Source organism: Diplotaxodon limnothrissa, linkage group LG17, assembly GCF_057381915.1.
Source record: "Diplotaxodon limnothrissa isolate DT_005_m linkage group LG17, D_limnothrissa_male_GT1.1, whole genome shotgun sequence".
NCBI classification, from domain to species: Eukaryota; Metazoa; Chordata; class Actinopteri; order Cichliformes; family Cichlidae; genus Diplotaxodon; species Diplotaxodon limnothrissa.
The window spans coordinates 40,202,200-40,222,228 of NC_140612.1; the positions used below are offsets into that span (position 1 = coordinate 40,202,200).

Sequence of the window (20,029 nt, forward strand, 5' to 3'; positions counted from 1 at the left end):
TGCTCGGGTCATCTGGCTTTGATAAAGGCAGCAGGCTTTGCTCATGTCTGATCTGCTGGTAGAACAACTTGCTGAGCTTATTAAGAAATTTTATCATTCATACAACATCGGATGATGAAAGAGCTTCAATTAGTGTTTTCATCTTAAGCGGATGCCTATCCTTCATGTAACTGGGGCCATGCACCTATTAAATTAAATGATCGTTTGCTGACTTTGATGCACAAAAGCCCCGAAACTTCACCCCATTTTTACCTCCCCTGTCATTACAAAGAAATGCATAAACAAAAACATACAATGGATGGACAGCAAGCTCTGCATATTTCTGTAATTAGTTTGGTACAAAAGGGAAGATGAGTACCATTCAGAGGCCCTTTGAAGAAAGACTTTGGCGAGTGTCTGTGCATCCTTGGCATTTCCTATTGTTAATCTGGTGTGCGAGCGCATAGCATGGAAGGGATCCAGTTTCCTCTCTCTTGCTGTTTCATTCCTGAGTCTGTTTTTCTTCCCCTCACCTCTTCACCTGCACAACTCCTGAAGAGGCTTTGGCCAAAGAGCGTGGAAAATATACTCTTTGGAATTGATATTTTTCTTAAAATTGAAAAATGTCTGTCACGAAGGCAGTTGTGTTTCAGAAGGGAGAAAAAGTCAGGCCACACTTCAAGAACCGACGTGCGCTGGGGTTTGGCTTAGCCTTAGTGTTTGGGACAGTGGGGGAATGTGGGAGTGCAACATTGTCCAGAGGGGAGATGGTGGAGTTCAGAGGAGTAAGAGGAGTCCTGTCTCTTTACCTACCACCCAAATCCCCCCACTGTGGCTCACTCCGTTCCAGATGTTACTCTTGGGGGTTATGCATCCTAGCTTGGTACTGAACCCTGGAGACAGACAGACAGACAGACAGTAATGTGTCTGCTGGAATGCAGCAGAGAATATTTATGTTTGACCCCACCGACAAGCCAGAGAGAAGAGTGGAAAGGACAGAATGAGCATTCATACATTCCCCTGCATATTTTCTATTTGATGTGTCTTTCACTATATTCTAGATTGTAGAGCTAGAGTCACTAGATTTTATCAGTGCTTTGGATTTTTTTCAAGACATATATTCCACACAGTGTGGCTAGTGGCCAGTTTCACTGCATATAGAGTCCAAATCAAGCAAACGTTTTGCCATAAATCTCATTTAAACGCATTTAAAGCTCTGTTGGAGGTTCACTCACTCACACTTAGGATACTTAAACTCATAAACTAGTTTTTGATGGCTGCCTTTTTTTCTCTCAGGGAGGAGGAGACTGTCCGGAGATGAGCATCGGTGCCATTAAGATTGCCTTGGAGATCTCCTTGCCCGGATCGTATATCTATGTCTTCACTGACGCGCGCTCTAAAGATTATAAGCTCACCCACGAGGTCCTGCAGCTCATTCAGCAGAAACAGTCACAGGTTTGGATTTTCTTTTTCTTTCTACACTCAGTAATATCAATGAGCTCAGATTCAAAGTGACCATGTTTTTCTTACCTTGTCTGTAGGTGGTGTTTGTGTTGACCGGAGACTGTGACGACAGGACTCACATTGGTTACAAAGTATACGAGGAGATTGCCTCTACAAGCTCTGGGCAGGTCTTCCATCTAGATAAGAAACAGGTCAATGAGGTGAGAGGAAACTTTTTAGCACGTACAAGCATTCAGGTTTCAAACCATTTGTGGTTTCAAGAGGTAATTTGGTCGTAGTGATCGAATCATTTAAACTCATCACAGGTTTTGTTCCTAAGCTGTGTACTGTAAATAAAATGGCAGCAGAAGGTTTTACAGCCTCCTCATGTATTTCGCTATGCCCACGCTCGAGTCTGGTCTCCAGATCAAGTGTGCAGGAAACATTTAGTTGATTGATGTGTACCGTAGCTCTTTTTAACTTTTCCAAGAAATGTAAATCATCAGTCTTGGATGTAGAAACGACTCGAAGCCTGAGCTTTAAATGGTATTGCTGTTTTACTACTGTAAGATAAGATCCCCTGCTAGGGAACTGAGACGTATAGATTTTAAGCAGTTTCATATTAAAATTCAGAAATGCTTCATTTTTCTTTCTTGGCTTGTGAGCAGCATTTTTTGTCAACATCAAATGCATTCTGGTCTGGAGGTGTGCAGAGGAATGAACGAGTAAAGTGGTTTCTAACTAGCTGTCATGGTTTCGAGGGCAGGACTCAGTCGCAGGACTCACGCTGGGTAAAAGTCAAAAGATGGTTTATTTACAAGGATGACACCAGGTGAAATATATACATATATACAGTGCTGGGAGGGAAACAGCGGGCCCGGGGCAGGCAGGGAAAGGTCCAGGGAAGATCCAAGCTCCTCTTCACACAGCCAGTGACTCACAACAACCCACAATCCAGTCTTGTCCAAGCTCACTCACTGTCATCCACTCGGGATCCACGAGGAAGGGAAACAGGCAAGGGTCCAGGGAATTCTGTACACAGGGAGAGAAGCTGATGTTAGAAAGAAGCACTAGGAAATCACTAGGCAAGCTGGGTTATACTGACGGAGATTAGCGCAACAATCCAGCGAAGAATCAGACTCCACTGAGGCCTTAAGTAGAGCAGGAGTAATCGTCGGCGATGGATGGCAGGTGAGTAATTATCAGTGATCGAGGACACGCGAGGACGAGAGCCAGACTCCGCCCCGGTTGGGAGTAGTGAAAACATTCGATCATCGTCATAGATCAAAGTCAGTTAAACTTCAGGCATCTCAATCCGCCCAGTTAGGAAACATAAACCATTGTAAATCAGTTTCGCCTGCTGTGGTGCAAAAAGAAATGACAACATGCTTACTGGAGAGGTAAAAACGAGGCAACAAGACTAAATTTCAATCAGATAATGCTTCCCCATGCAGTCATCATTTTCCTAAGGCCTTTTTGAGATGAACGCTCTCACAAGCGCATGTTCCATCACATGTCCTGGATAGCGAGACATGTGGGTCACACACAGTATGGCTTGAGTTCTCCACAGAGACTCAGAGGAAGGAGGCAGGACACGGAGCATCGTTAGAAACTTCCAGATCAAAGCGTTCACGTGTTGGGAAGCTGACCTTGTATGCAGTTTGTGTGTTAGTTTTCTATATCACTTAAGTCTCCATTATATTTTGTCAGGTGTTTGAATACAGATTCAGGGTCCCAAAACTATACACCATATATGTGTAACTTACGCATTCTTCACATTTCCTTTCCATCGCTGTAGGTTCTTAAATGGGTGGAGGAGGCAGTGCAGTCCTCAAAGGTCCACCTGTTGTCCACTGATCATTTCACTGGAGTCAGCAACACGTGGCAGATGCCCTTTGACCCCAGTCTCAAGGAAGTCACCGTGGCACTCAGTGGCCCGGCACCTGACATTGAGATCAAGAACCCCCAGGGTATGATGAATGTAAACCACATGTCAACATGTTTCCTAAAAAGCTTCGTTTTTGATGTATTTTTTGCATTGTTTATAGAATTCACTAAAATGTGTATAAATTATGTATTCATTCATTTAAAATGATGAATAATGAATAATAGCTAAATTTGTACAGCATTCAATATTGTGCAAAAGTACTGAGTCATTGCTTGTTTCTTATATAAGAGCAAGTGAAATAAGTGCAGAGCTGTTGTAACATGTGCAGCCATGTATGCAAATACAACATAGAAAGCAAAACTAGAGTTTGTACAACTCTGATGAACTCGAAAACAAATATTTTCTATGGCCACTTGTTCTTCAACACTGGCTGAACTCTCTTAGGCAAGCACTCCTGTTTCTTTCAGTAGTCTTCAGGAATAGTTTAGGCTTCTTAAAGCACATTCAGAGTTCTTCTTTGGATGTCGACTGCCTTTCTTCCTTTGCCTGTCTGATCCCACACGGCTCCAGTATGTTGAGATCTGGGTTCTGGGGAGACCAGTCCATGACTGTTAGTTTTCCATAGTGTGTGTGTGTGTGTTTTTCTCTCTATCCGGGGATGCTTTAACTGCTCTGGTAGTGTGTTTGGGATCACTGTCATGCAGAAAAATGAAGCTTTCCAGATGATATTGCACGGTGGATCAAAATTAACGACTCCAACCGTGAAAACAGCAAAGAGGGGAAATACCACAACAAACATGCACAAACATTTGACCCACAGCATGCATTTAAGTCGCATGAATCTAATTTCTTTACTGCCGGTTAGGGATGGTTGTGATATCAATAAGAAAATCGGAGTCGCTAAATTCTTATCAGTTATCCCTATCCATGTTCATAATTGTGTCAATTTTGACAAGATCCCAAAACCACAGTTTGAAATGAAACCGTGACAGAGCCTCCAAAATCAGCTTTGTTTCTTTTTTTAGTTTCTCTGGAATTTAGAGGAGATTTCTCTATGTGCAGTATGTAAAATACACACTCTGCTTTCTAGCTTTGCCAGAAGCCAGAGAGAAGCTACAGTGAAGTGACAGGTGTCGGTGTCCCATGTGGCGCGCACACACGGTGCAGATAGCAGAGTCAGCAGAACAGACGAGCGTCAGCTCAGATCTCACAAGAGTTGTCGTGGCCGAGTGGTTAAGGCGATGGACTAGAAATCCATTGGGGTCTCCCCGCGCAGGTTCGAATCCTGCCGACAACGACACAATGCTTTTCTCAGCCGTCAGACAGTTAAAGAGCAAACCAACCCTGACAGGCTGTAGTCGCTGATTTTCTGAGAAGACATGAAGGGATAATCACATAATCAAAAGAGAATACTGCAAATATGAATACTAACTGAGGGACCAAAGCATAAACTTACGTCTTAATGCATGCTCAGTCATCCAGGTAAGGGAATCTCAAAAATCTCTGTTCATCTGGACGTAACAGTTTCAGTGGCAAAGGTTTCAGGTCCCACTGAGATCTGGGAAGACTACTACTACACCTACTGGTAGTAATAAACCAGGACTAAAAGCTAGAATAGAGTAAATATAGAAACCAGTCACATGATGCTAGAGTAATACATAGATCAAAACAGAAATCCTAAATTGAAAACAACAATTTAAAAAAAGGACTAATTATCTAAAACAGCAACTAGACGATACTAACACGTAGGAACATATAATATAGTAACTTAACTACAGTGTTCGAAAGCGTCTTCTTTTCTGTCTGCCATAGTAAAGACTGCAGCAACATCTGGGATGCATATATTGCGCACATGTTTTAATTACAGTATCTTGGCTAATGTATCAAAGACATCTTGGATGATTTATAAGACGTGCATCCATCCAGCAGCAAGAGTTAAGAATTAGGTTGTATAATTCAAAGCTGTAGAAAAGGTAAATAATTATCTCACGGTCCATGTCTATGTTCCTCCAGGGAAGCTTGTGGGGAAGAGTGATGGCCTCACTGAGCTTTTGCACATTCCCAACTCTGCCAAAGTTGTCAACATCAAGGATCCACAGCCTGGGATGTGGTCTATCAAGGTAAACAATTCATTCTTTAGCAGAAAATGTGTGTAAAATAACAGCCTGCTAACAACTACCATCGCTGGACTGCTTTTAAGACCGCTTACTGCAAATAGTTGAGTGGTGTAGCCTTGAAACGAGGTAACAACGTAGACCCCAGGAGGGAGCCGTGGCCTTGAAGAAGGTTCAAAACTTGAATTACTGCAGTAATATATCAGCATGCTGAGATACAATGATATGTAATCAATTTGACATGCACGCTGTCTGGTGAAGGCATCTCGGATTCCCAGTGAATCAAAGCATGATCAGAAAAACACACGTGAGCCCTGAGATGGATTTTAAAGCAACACTGAGGATCGAGACAATGTTTAACATTCAAAGCTCTGCTCCTGTCTAATCTTGGCACCCAGCTGTCACACGTTGTCACTGCTGCTGTCAAAGCCAGATGTTTTGGATTTTGTTAACCTGAGTGATTTGTCGGCGTTGTGTCAGTGTTGCCTCTGAGGCCCCCGGTGGTGCACTCATCTCTGCATAGAGTTAGATTTTTGTTGCGTGTGTGGAAAAAATGTCGACTCAGCGCTTCCTCTAATAAAAAAGTGTGCATCAAACTCTGGGAGGTGCATATGAGCGATGAGAGAGCATTAATGGGTGGAACATTTGTATTGCTGTAGCTTTTTCTACATGTTGGTGCGATATTACTCTCTCTGGCTTTTATATTACATGATATTCCACAGTATATACGATGCTTCTATTTTGTAGTTCTTTCTTTTGTTTTTTAGGCAAAATAGAAATTAAAACGAGTCCTTTCCAGCTGTATCTGCAGCTAACCCACAGGTTAAGCCACTGCTGGGGTCTGTCTCTTTTCAGATTGTTTCCTTATTCCTTCTGTGTGACAGAGAAAACACTCCCTGATACACAGAATTACCTCTCGTGAACCTTTCCAGGTTTTAATATGTTGCTTATATTTGTTTTTCTCTACTGGGGGTACTGGTAAGTGAAACTCTGAGATTGAAATATGCGCTAAGGTGAATCATCTGTAGTGTTCTGTTTTATATCTGCTTAAAAAGCTCTCAGGAAGCTTTGAGTTCTGTGCTGACTTAACTCATCCAATGTGATCTGTGTTTATAGAAGTGCTGATGGATATAAACAGACACCAAAAAAAGAGAGACAGCAACTTTCTGTCTTAATCATGTCATCCAGTCGCCTCTGCTGCTGCCCCCTTCCCGACTCTATCATTCACTCCCTTTCTGTCACTTACTGAATATTCCTTCCTCTTTCCGTCCTTCTCCCCTCCCCAACACATTTAGTCCTCTAATTCTCTCCCTCAGAGACTCAGGGATCCGCTGCTCAGCTTAAACTCCCAAAACATCTTGTTTTTCCTTTCAGAAAGTGGCTTTTCCCCACATCACTCTAACAGGCTTTTAGACATACATATCTCCTTGTCATCTGTAGCTGTATTTCCCAGGGCACCCAAAGAAATGTGAATAAATACTTGAGGGGGATTTAGCTATTCTACCATGCTGGGTTTCTGTAACGCTAATGGCCCATGACATCCCAGTGTAACACCCAGACCACAGATTTTTGTGTGAAAAGGAATTTGATCCATTTTAATCTGACTTTAATTGGATAAAGTAGTGATGTGTTGAAGCCAGGTTCACCCAATTATCAGCACCTGCTTCTTCACATAATTCTTGCAACATTAATCTCAATTTTGTTTAATTGAATTTAATTATTTCACTGTAAGGTAAGATCATGTACACATACTGTAAAAAAATTCAGTTTGCACTAAAAGCAAACTTCGCCACCTCTGTACGCACATAAGGTAATCAAACTGTGAGGTCGCTGTCATTCACAAGTGGCTAACCCTAAGCTAAAATGCTTTAATTTATATATCTAGAGATATATCTAAAGCCATCACCAGCAGTAAGGAGCTCCAGCATTAGAGCTCTGTGGTACAGCTGTCTGTCAGCACCACATATCTACTGCACAAAAAAGGGATCTAGGGATATGAATTACAGTGCAGACTTTCCATATGCTTACTTTGAAGAGTGTGTTTACAGAATTTTGTAACCCATGATAGGAATGATAAAGTTTTAATTTGAAAAGCATGTAAAATAGCTTAAAGCCTCCCCAGGCACTTTTTTCCTAAATTGGTGTTTCATTAAAGTCATTCTGACTCATTTGCTTGCAGTATATCACAGGACTCGCACAAAGAAAATAAACTGACATTATAACCAGATGCAGCTACTAAGAAATTATAGGATGCAACAAAGGCATACGCTCAAATTATACTGTTTTTTGTATAGATGCATGCTTAAGGTAAGGAAATCCCAGAGAGTTGGTTCTGTTCATGTGAACGTTGTTTTTAATGTCACTCACCCAACGACTTCTTCAGTCTCTGCACATTTGCTTTAGTTTTTCAATGAATTAAAGTCGTAACCAATAAAAAAAACTATTAAAGCTCTGCGTACGAATCCAATCAGTGATTCTCCAGAAAGCAAATAAATGTCTCAGCACAGATCTGATTCAGCTAAGCGCTGGTGTATTCAGGCCTGGACAGGTCAGTCTGTATGGGTGGGTGTGAAATTGGGAAATGGGAGTGGTTTTAATTGCACTCACTGTTCTTTGCCTTTTCTAAAGGAGTGACCTTTGAAGAACCTCTCTCCTAATTATCCCCTCAGTTACAACCAACTAAAGACCAAGTGTAATGCTGTGGCAGCCAGTAGGGTGGGTTTAATGCAGGCATTAGCCTTTGAGGCTGAACCAAATCCCCTCATTATCTGAGCAATTTCACCTATAGTTTCATAATTGTGCTCATCTTTGCCTGCAAGCTCTGCACTATCCTATTTGGTAGTTTTCTCTTTACTGTATGTTAGATTTGTATTGTTGATTGTCATTTATGCTTAGAAATATTTACTTATATATGCTTAGAGTTTTGTAATTAGTTGTAGATTGGTAGAGGTTTTGATCCTTGATAGTCTGCAAACTTTGTGTGTATTAGACAGCACTTTGGGAGCATGAGAGGTCATACCGTGTCTTATTAGTTTATGGTAGGATTAACGTAGTTGCGTCTGTTCTAGTCTAAGTGCTCTTTGTTTAGATGAACTGCAGGACTTCCTCACCGTGTTATCTAGGATGAACCATCTAGGGTGAGGGGGAGGCTACCCTCTTCCTGACCAAGGATGTTTGACCCTTTGATCAGCACCACACACACACACACACACACACACACACACACACACACACACACAGGCAAGGTACTCTTTGTGTGTATGTAGACGTCATATGTTAATGAACTTATGCATATTCATGTAACCTCAATAAAAGAACAGTGGTACGGGAGAACGGACGAGAGCTACTGGGGTCAAGCGAAGGGATGGCGCTCTGTCCAGTCTCTCCCGTGCACGAGTACCATGAAGAAGTTTGCCTACTTGCGTCTTGCTTGCAGTGTAATTATATTGTCTTAACGTTCCAGCGAATAGGTTCAAGCTACAAACCTATCACTGTACGTCAGATAGAACGTAGTCATTAATAAATGCAGCAAATTCACAAACTCTCTTTGATTTCAGGCAATTGCAAATGACAGTTTAGGTTTGCGTGCCTTGTTTTGCCCTGTGACTCAGTGTCTGTGACACCACCGGCGTGTTTCACCTTAGGTGAGGGGTTTCCACCTCTCACCAACATATACTTCATTGTAATTACTCTGTCTCTATTTTTCAAAGCTTCAAATCACCTCCACATGATGAGGACCACATGAGCAATTACCTGCTCTCTGATTATAGTCGTTGTGTTTAAAGTGATTCTTAGACCAAATAGGTCATCTCCCGATTGAGATGTAAGATATTAGGCTGTTAGCAGTGGCTTTGTCAGTGGCGTGTCTGTACATGTGGGGGATTGTTGGCATACAAAAGACTCTTCCCAATGCTGTGTCTGTCATTTACACCACTCAGCACTGCCTTTGATGACCCACGCCCTCTTCATTTGTTTGAATCTGAGCTATTATAGTTTCATGAGTTCTGATCAGCTGATCAGGTTTTCCAAATTCAATAATTAGTTTTAGTCGTTTTATATTTTTCAAAAGCCTAAAATGTTTTAGTTTCGTTTTAGTTAACTATAACAGCCTTTTGGTGATTCCTATAAATCAGCGCTCCCCAACCTTTTTTGCGTCACGGACCAGTTTATGTCCAATAATATTTTTACGGACCTGCCTTTAAGGCGTCACGGATAAATACAACAAAATAAAACCAGTACCAGTACCAAATGTATTCATAACACACAGGAAAAGACCCAGGCAAACCGAGTTAAAGATAAAAACGATAAAATCCCTGTTAACCATAAATTTCACACCCGAGCTTCAACTCTCGCGGCCCAGTACCAAACAGATCCAGTACCGATCCGTGGCCCGGGGGTTGGGGACCGCTGCTATAAATCATATCGCCATTAAGGATCAGCTTGGATCAAACATCTGAAATTTAAGAATAAAGGTTTATCCATTAAGAATTCTTGGTACCTCAAAGACAATATCTGGTAAACAAATGGACCTAAAACACTTCTACCTTTTTAATACAGACCGCAAGTGAAGGAAGGCACTCAGTCCGTATCTCAGGTCTCAGTACCATCGACTTCCGAGCTGGGTTTTCCAGGAAAGCCACCATGGACTTTAAAAAGACATCCAGTAGGCCAGTTCAAGGTCGGTAAAGGAAACATTTAAAAACTTTGGAAACAACAGGATGTGATGTTTGTTTGTTTTGTACTTGCTGGTTTTTTGCTTTCATCTTTTGAGATGTCAGAATATTCCACATGAGGACACAACACATATTGATTTTCCAGGTATTCCCACCCATATCCTTCTGAACACCACTGGACTCTCTCCTCCTGCTCGACCTGACAGGCTGGAGCTCCTGTCTATCTCTGGCACAGTGATCAAAACTTTGCCAATCCGGTACTACCCGGACCGTCAACCGTACAACCTCTGGAACATCACAGAGTTCATACCACCCAACGAGGCCTTCTTCCTGCGAGTGACAGGATATGACCGCGACGGTTTCTTGTTCCAGAGAGTCTCGAGTGTTTCCTTCTCCAATATTGTACCTGGTCAGTGATGCATATTATTAATCATATTTAGATGGATATATAAAAGGTTTCCTACCAATTTGCTTATTAATTTTCCTGACTTCATTTGCTTCTTTATCTTCCCGTTAGATGCTCCTAAGGTGCTGATGCCAGCCAAAACTCATGGTTACTACCTCCAGAGAGGGATAATCAAATGCCAGGTAGAGAGTTTCATCCCTTTCACACTGCGCTTCAGCAGGGATGGAGGAAGACTTGGGGTGGACCAACTTTTCAGGTGAGCAGCAGCTGTCAAAATAATATAATATCATCTATTAAGTGTTAAGATTAACACATTCTGCTTAGGACCACTGTGATTCAAAGAAGACTGATTTTTCAATCTGTTGTCGTTTATATTTGGAGTCATGCTCTTTTCTGCAACCTATGAAAAAACCCTAAATTTATTCTAATGTTTGCCAGACCATATGCTTACTCAGATCTCAAAACTGGTCATTAAGGGACAGGTGAGCTCTGAAAAGTCATCTTTATTGGGGCAAGCGTTAAAGACCTAAACACCTTCAGGGTGTTTTTATGAATCATTTTGGCTATGTGTGGCTTGTTGGTTATGGTTAATGTCTTTAATTGTTACTACATTTCCAGGCTTTGTAAGAAAAGGTATAATGTCCTCAACAGATGTATTATAATGGACATGCTGGAGGATGTAAAACTATTATATTTTGTTTCCATCTCGAGATTAAATTCAGTTAAATTTTACAGAGATGAGTTGATAGAGTACCAAAAGGATTCTTAAAAAGCAAAAAATAAAGTAAATCTGCTGGTCGTTAACACTTTTTCACAAATTTCCTGTGACTCTGTCATTCTAGTGAGTCTGACAGTGCATTATGGGAAATAGCCGAGGTAACTCTAAAGGACGAGGGTTACTACGAGTGCATTGCCATCAGCAGCGCTGGAACAGGGCGAGCTCGGACCTTTCTGGATGTATCAGGTAAACAAAAGTTTATTGCACAAAAATCATGAAACACCAGCTCCAAAACATTTAACGTTTTCTAGTCGTTTAAATAAGACTTTTGTTTTTAAAAACTATGATCTGAGTCTCTAGTTCATGTTATGGATTACAAATTATGGAAGTAACATAAATGGGGGCTCGTCCGGGATCTTTTGGGCTCACCGTCAGAGATCTCAGGCACAAATCACGGACAAGCCTCCAATTTTCACAAATTTGCTTTAGATGTGTGACAAATAATGAGAACCTAGAAGATTTTTGTTTAAACAAAAGAGAATTCACAACACAAACACAAAAGAGAGTCGAACCAAGGTGGAAGCGAGAGATGGTTAATCCGGGCCAGCTTTTATTGCCTGTAAGCTAGTTGTTGTCTAATGCAAGTATAAACTACCTCTAGCAGTGTGGGAGAGGCATGACAATACAACAAAATGATAAACTAAGTTAAAGTAATTCTCAGAATTTGTGTTGCTGTGTTATTGTAATTATTAGTGAGCTACCCTCCATCACTACATTAAATGAGCCATGGCTGCTGGCCAGGAACGCTTACAGGCTGGGGAGCATTAGACTGTCAACAGATGTAAATGAAGTCTGATCGATCTGCTGGCAGGGCAATGTTTAGAAAACAACACGTTATTACTGAGTGAAATGGAGCAGCAGGTATATGTCATGCTTAGCAGGTTTACACACACACACATGTTGGGTATTCATATCTTGTGGGGACATCTAATTGACATAATGCTTTCCCTAGCCCCATGCCCTAACCCTAACCCTTACCCTAAACCTAACCATAACCTAATTGTAACCCTAACAGAGCCACATTTTTAGTCTCAAAAATGCCTTCAAACTGATTAGGACTGGGATTTTGGTCCCCACAAAGATATGAATGCACACATGCACACACACAAAAGCTATGGACCTATGGCTGGAATCTATGTCGCAGTCAACATGGGCTAAAGTTTATAGTTTCTCCTGCAGTCGAGCCCATGCAGAGACACTGCACGATGGCAAGATTAATGTAACTTAATGGAGCGTAAAACATGATGCTGTAATCCATGCCTCAGTGCAGGTTTGTAATGGAGCCTATGGTATGGTTTTTGTGAGTCATTTGTAAAGAAATGAGCTGTGGCTACAGTGTAAGATGAGAAAACATAAAGCTGCAATTAAGCTGCAGGATGTTCAAGGAAAAAAACATCCCACTGATGGTTTGGTTTGGTCACTGACTTGGATGCACAGTTTTGATAAAGCAGCTGAGCCACAGAAACTGACTGTTATCCACAACGAGAAAAAAGATCACGTAAATCATTTTTTGGATGATAATTTTATCACTCTAAGCCCTCTAAGCACTTACACCCACCATCATGAAGTGCTTCGAACGGCTCGTCATGAGACACATCAAGACCCTGCTGCCCCCCTCACTGGACCCAATGCAATTTGCATACCGCCATAACCGCTCAACGGACGACGCCATCTCCACTGCACTCCATCTTGCCCTGACACACTTGGACAAGAAGGACTCACACGTCCGAATGCTGTACATAGATTTCAGCTCAGCATTTAACACGATCATCCCCCAACAACTGATCGGAAAGCTGAGCCTGTTAGGCCTGAACACCTCCCTCTGCAACTGGATCCTGGACTTTCTGACCGGAAGGCCTCAGTCAGTACGGATCGGGAACTGCACCTCCAGCACCACCACACTGAGCACTGGGGCCCCACAAGGCTGTGTGCTCAGTCCTCTGCTGTTCACACTGCTGACTCATGACTGTGTAGCAACACACAGTTCAAATCACATCATTAAATTCGCTGATGACACGACCGTGGTGGGTCTCATTAGCAAGAACGACGAGTCAGCGTACAGAGAGGAAGTGCAGAGACTAACGGACTGGTGTAAGGACAACAACCTGTCTCTGAATGTTGACAAGACAAAAGAGATGGTTGTTGACTTTAGGAGGACACGAGGCGACCACTCACCGCTGAGCATCAACGGCTCCTCTGTGGAGATCGTTGACAGCACCAAATTCCTGGGCGTACACCTGGAGAAGGACCTCGGCTGGTCCCTCAACACCAGCTCCCTGCACAAGAAAGCCCAACAGCGTCTCTTCTTTCTGAGAAGACTGAGAAAGGCCCGGCTTCCACCACCGATCCTGACCACCTTCTATAGAGGAACTATTGAGAGCATCCTGAGCGGCTGCATCACTGTCTGGTTTGGGAGCTGTGCCATATCAGACCGCAAGACCCTACAGCGGATAGTGGGAACAGCAGAGAAGATCATCGGGGTCTCTCTACCCTCTATTGAGGACATCTACACCACACGCTGCATTCGCAAAGCCACCAGCATTGTGGCTGATCGGACACACCCCTCTCACACACTCTTTACACTCCTGCCATCTGGAAAAAGGTACCGAAGCATTCGGGCACGCACATCCAGACTGTGCAACAGCTTTTTTCCACAAGCCATCCGTCTCCTCAGCAAAAAGGGACTGACTGATAAACACACACACACACACATACACTAACATTATCACTCAGCTTAACTCAAATACCTCAAAACATTGAGACTGGACTGACTAACCAACACAAGCGCAAAGACACTGACCTACACCACCAAACCATCGCACACACCAACCTGTAAATGCTCTTTTGCACAATATTATTACTAGATATATTATATATTATTATTTTTTTTTGCACTAACTTGTCTTGTAGCACCTTGGTTCCTGGAGGAACGTTGTTTCGCCTCACTGTGTATTTTTAAACTGTATATGGTTGAAGTGACAATAAAGTTGAACTTGAACTTGAACTTGAACTTGAGCAAGGACAGAACCAGAAGGGATCATACAGTGATTTATATGTTTAGTCTCACCACTGGGCAAAATAAAAATTATGTTTCCAAATTTCTCTGCAGAGTTTTTATTTTTCAGACACAACCTGTCCTGTCGTAAGATACCAGAAACAAACACACATGAGTCTGAATTCATTCCATCTTTTTTTGTCCAGTTTTTTCTTTCCAAGAAACTTTCGTCTCTGTGGAATTCACAGAGCTTCATCTGCATGATTATTGCCAAGCTGGGTGGAGAAGGTTGAAAGACGCTTTGTGAAACAGAAGAGCAAAAGAAGAAGCCAGACAGGGTCCTGTGTAATATATGAGCGTAACTCATTGCGCTGACTGACCTGCTGTGTTTACAGTTCAAAGTTGCGGAGGTAGCTCAGTGCGGCTAACTGTTGCCTTTTATGATGTCCCTAAAATTTCATGAAATAAATCCCCTCTCAGCCACAAGTCCAACCTTTGTTAGTGAGCCAGCTATACTCTGAACAGGATGACAGGGCCCTGTTTTTTATACACATGCAAACACATAATACCGCCCCTGCTGCCAAACTTATGTCATCCTAATCCCAGAGAGCTATTCTGAAATCCCCAGCATCCTCCCTTTATCAGAGCCAAAGCTTCCACCGCCACATCTTCCATTTCTTTTCTACTTTTCCTTTTATTACCCTTTTCTCTACTTAGCTGTGGTTCCACACTGAGAAAATGATTGATGACACGGCAAGGCTCACACGATTTCTGTTTTTGACATGATGACGCGACAAAAGACGGACAACAGGCAAGTTTGGTGGATATAAGATCTGACAAACTTTGGACATCATTTGATGTGCGAGTGCTTCAAAAGATAACAAAAAACCTTTGCACATCTATTTCAGAAGAAAATCAGACTGAGCAAATGTTGTAAACAGGCAAACAATAAATTATTGCTCAGGCGTGTGAGGACATCAAGGAATACATTTCCAGAGGCTAAGAACAATACACGTGTACATCCTGTATTATTTGACCGTTAGAAATATATGAATTTCTGTAGTTTTGGTCTATCTGTCTGATCTGTAACTCATATCTCTTTTGGTTGTTTGGTTGTTTGCAAACATTTGTGTGTTTCACAGCTTCTGACCAGTCGACCAATAACTCGTAGTTTGTGCACGTGCAGAAAATTTAGGTTAAAAAACTTGACTCCAAAAAAGTCAGGGCAGTTTCCATGATTGGATTCTTTTTGTCGCTACTTACGTAAGTGTCACAAAGAAAGTAACCACTTGCTCTGAACTGCTGTTTATTCTATGATGTCAGGTTTTTTCGATTGCTGCCAACAACCTTCGTTCATCCTGCTCTCACACTCACACAGAGCCCCCTCCAGCCGTCACAGTCCAGGGTAACGTAACTGCCTCCCCGGGCTCCCGGGCCGTCCTCACCTGCCACGTCGTTAGCACCGTCAGCTTCAACCTCACCTGGTTGAGAGGAGGCCAAGACGCCCGTCTGGACCCACGCGTGAACGTCCTCGCCAACCTTTCGCTGCAGGTGTCCGCCGTAACCCCGGATCATTCTGGCTGGTACGAGTGTCACGCTGTAAATGAGGGAGGGGTGACTGCAGAGCGGCTCTACCTCACTGTACAAGGTGAGGAGCGTGTGTTTATGTCTTTGTGTGTTCTTAGGTTTTAACCTGCTGATGGTCTGTGTGGCTTTGTACCTGCACCTGCAATTCTCAGCGAACACAACCACTTTTCTAAAATATATGTCTCTTAAGTGCCCCTGCCTCCCTTCCCTCCCCTGCTCCCCATATTTCACTCTTTCGCTTTATGAGATGTGTGAAAATTATTTATGGTTGACTCTCAGGCAACACTGAAGTAGAGTTTTCCATCTCCGGACAGCACTTATAGTCGTGTTCCTAACGCTTCACTGCAGAGGTGGGACCAAGTCATTGTTTTGCAAGTCTCAAGTAAGTCTCAAGTCTTTATCCTCAAGTCTCAAGTCAAGTCTCAAGTAATGTCAGGCAAGTCAGAGTCGAGTCTCAAGTCACTGGTGTAAAAGTCCGAGTCAAGTCACAAGTCTGAAACTTTGAATTTCAAGTCCTTTCGAGTCTTTAAAAAAAAGAAAAGAAAAAATAATGTTGCAGTTATGCTAAATGTAAATATTAGACCATGTAATTTTAAAATCTGTGTTTTTCTCAACACATGACAAAATAGTGAACTTAGAAAATATACACAAATTGTGAAATTGCACCTCTTTAAAATGCAGCTCAATTAAACCTAGCTCCAAGAATAATTTTCACCGACAGTTCTGAGATAAGCTGCATGTTATTCTTGGATGCGCTTGTAGGACCAGCTTTAAAATCGCATGACAAAAATATCATACACATTAAAAAAAACTGTATCACCAACGTAGCCTGGACAACATTTGCTAGTTAGATGAAGTCAGCTATCTCATCGTAGCATATTTATATGCATATTTATAATCATACGGTTCTTGGAGTGAGTGCACACACTCATGAAGTTTGGTAACTTCAGGTCACTGCAACAAGCCCAGGTACAGTTTACCGACGGATGGGTGCAGGACCTTGAAATGCACCGTGTAGAACGAAAGACCATCGTACGTATCATAAGTTTACCAGTCTCACAAATTGTCGTCATAAATACACATTCGTTAACCGTTTATTAATAGGACCTTTGAGCTCAACGGTAATTAATTAGTAGTGGAAATAATTTCTGGTTCATTACAGAAATGTAGCAGTGACAATAATACTGTATGCTGTAATCGTACTGGACAATTAGTGATACAAAAAACCTGTTTTACCCTGTGAATAAAAGTATATGTTTTTGTCAATGTACCATAATAACAGAAGCGAAACACAATATTGTGTCAGGACAATTCACTATTTATGCACAATAAATAAAGGAGCATAGCGCGACAATTTCTGTTCAGCGCCAGACTTGCTTGTAACCTATATCACTAATTATGTTATGAAAATGACGTATTAACTACTAAAAAACACTGACCTTCGTGTAAATGCTTGGAGCAGACTAACCTGTGAGCTGGAGTGTTCTGGGACGTTATATTTGATCTTTGAATGATCCAGGCCATCCGTCGCGTCTTTGTTACTTCGGAAACATGGCTCGAACAATTTCTCTTCAACGACGTAATCCGATAACAACCGATCTCTTTACCCGTCAGCTTCTCGTGGCTGTCATGCGACCGGCTATTGCAGTTAATAATACAACGGCTTCTTGACATTTTTGTGTTTCTTTTTATCGCTGTATAACTGATTTCAATTGAAAGCCTGCGTGCGCTAGTACCGCTTGCCACGAGTTCCCAGAATCCTTTGCGGTTCTACCCGTGAATGACGTCACATTTTCAATCTCTATATAATATGCATGTTAAATTTTATATTTGGGGTAAAATATCAAGTCTTTTCAAGTAAACCGGTTCAAGTCCAATTCAAGTCCCAAGTCATTGGTGTAAAAGTCCAAGTCAAGTCACAAGTCTTAGAACATTTTTTCAAGTCAAGTCTAAAGTCATAAAATTAATGACTCGAGTCTGACTCGAGTCCAAGTCATGTGACTCGAGTCCACACCTCTGCTTCACTGACATGAGTCGGGAACACTGTTGCATGGATGAAAGAGTGCTGCTATCTATCTGGCCAGCTCCACAGAGCGTCTGCCAGCACCTGGGCAGGAAACAGTGATGCGGTACAGCTGCTAAAATCCACTTATTAGCACAGGATCTCAGCCAGAAACATTTGAGAAAGGAATTGAGGAAGTCTGAATGAGTGAAGAATTTTTCTTATTTTCTGTCCTTAATTCAATCTGTCCAGATGAACATCCTGTGTTTGCTTGGCTATACGACCAGAGAAGAAGAAAATTCAAAATCCATATGCTGCACGATGTTAGCCTAAATCTCTCCGCATGCTTTACTTCTTGGGCTTCAGTGGTTTTAAAAGAAGACAAATTGGCGTTCTTCTCTTTTTAAATGAGAAGGAGAGCCGTTTACTCAAAGTGGCTTTTATTTTCTAGACCTAAATTTAAAGTGTTCTTGTGATCTTACCTCAGAGCAAATTGTTGTCTTTCTAAGTGAATATTTGAAGCCGGCGCTTCAGGCAGGTTTTGAGAGGAACTCTGTCATTTGGCTCGTCTCACTGAGTGACGACCTACACAGTTGACCCAAAAACTGTTTAACTGGATACTTTTTCTCTTTTCTTTAATATCTCCACCTGCTTGTTTTTTGTCACTAGTTTATTTTAACCTGTTTATTGCTATTTGTTTTACTCCTTTTGCTTCTTTCTTTCTTTTTTTGCATATTATTTTCTCTGTAAAAAAAACCAAACAGCTGTTAGCAGGCCCTGGGGGTTTCCTAATTACTCCTGTACAGACCCATCCTAGTGATTAGTCTCACTTTGAAGTAAGCCAAGTCTGCTGACAGCTTACAACACTTGGACGCTGCACAGTGGAACTTGGGAGTGTGTCTGTGCCGTCTGCCTTAATTTAAAATGTCTTTTCTTCTTTTGATTTTTCTGTTGTGTCTCCACAAATTACCTGTTTAAATGGCAACATGTCACACCATCCGAGTGTTGTTTTTAAGCCTTATTCAAACGGTTCTTGTCAGACAAAGTTTCCAGCCAAAAATAGGGCTTTTAATGACTTCTTGCCACAGCTGTGTAGCAGTCGTCGCTTTGTGGTTGTTTAGTCGTTGGAGGACAGAGATAAAGAAATATGTGGGCGAAGTGTTCGTGTGTCCAGCTTTGTGAGTTGTGACTTACAATACTACTCTTTGTAAGTTGGATGTCTACAGTTTGGATACTGCCAGTGAGTCATTAGCATACATGGCCTTTTCAAAATTAGACAGCCACAGATGTAGTCATAGTAGATGCAGTCTGACAGAGGGGTCAGAGGAAGACGTGTAAAGAGGAGACTCGGGATAAATACATCGTGAGAGGGAGTGAAGGCAGATGAATGACGCAGAGGTGGGAGAGGATCAAGGGACTGCTGGAGACAAGCCTCTCCCAGACGTATCACATCTGTTGCTGGCTCGGGAGAGGCTTGTCGATATGGTTGTCCTAGTTTCTCTGCTGTCCCCTGTCCCCGGTGACATTGTGAGAATAAGAGGCAAGTGAAGACAGAGAAGAGGCCTTGTAGTTGTTCTGGCACGCTTTCCTTTGATCTTGTGTGTTTTCCAGTCCTTAAGATGTTTTTCACAATGGAAAGTCAAATTGTTCTCAAGTCAAAGTTCTAATATGTCAAAACTTGACAGCATTTGGTAAATGTGCTGTATACCTTTTAAAATGTGGTGATTGAAGCACCCAACTCACGTGTGTGTGTGTGTGTGTGTGTGTGTGTGTGTGTGTGTGTGTGTGTGTGTGTGTGTGTGTGTGCCTTCATTTTCTTAAGTGTATTCCCTCAGCTAACCTTTCATAAAGTAATTTATTGATGGCGCACAAGCCAGAGCAAGTTCCTGGCAGGGACGCAGATTTGATGTTTCAGAAAAGTCTCTACATTAGGAAGTCTTAGACGGATTTTCCTGAAGTCGGAAAGGTCGGAGAAACTGGACGTGATCGTAGCAGCGGGAATAGAGTAGAGAAAACACACCCTTAAAGAGAAGAGTTACACATCGTAAATCAGTTGGAAAATCTCTGTATAGCCAGCTTCTCTGGGTCCGGATTCAGTATTCCCTCCTGTGTTACCAATAAAAACGAGAATGTGAGGGTGAAAGATGTCCTGTGAAACACTAAT

At 42.1% G+C, this 20,029-nt stretch overlaps 1 protein-coding gene and 1 non-coding gene across 2 annotated transcripts in view; both read left to right on the forward strand.

The window, feature by feature from the left end:
- Positions 1 to 20,029, forward strand: part of hmcn1 (hemicentin 1) — a 92,523-nt gene that overhangs the window by 21,079 nt on the left and 51,415 nt on the right. Inside the window, exons 3-11 of the mRNA XM_085376516.1 lie at positions 1,276 to 1,434; positions 1,521 to 1,643; positions 3,221 to 3,392; positions 5,324 to 5,430; positions 9,982 to 10,102; positions 10,243 to 10,506; positions 10,615 to 10,759; positions 11,346 to 11,467; positions 15,655 to 15,924. Of these exons, the coding sequence (XP_085232642.1) occupies positions 1,276 to 1,434; positions 1,521 to 1,643; positions 3,221 to 3,392; positions 5,324 to 5,430; positions 9,982 to 10,102; positions 10,243 to 10,506; positions 10,615 to 10,759; positions 11,346 to 11,467; positions 15,655 to 15,924 (1,483 nt within the window). The remainder of the gene's footprint in view (positions 1 to 1,275; positions 1,435 to 1,520; positions 1,644 to 3,220; positions 3,393 to 5,323; positions 5,431 to 9,981; positions 10,103 to 10,242; positions 10,507 to 10,614; positions 10,760 to 11,345; positions 11,468 to 15,654; positions 15,925 to 20,029) is intronic.
- Positions 4,526 to 4,607, forward strand: trnas-aga (transfer RNA serine (anticodon AGA)). Its single transcript has one exon. It is a non-coding gene; the product is annotated as a tRNA-Ser (tRNA).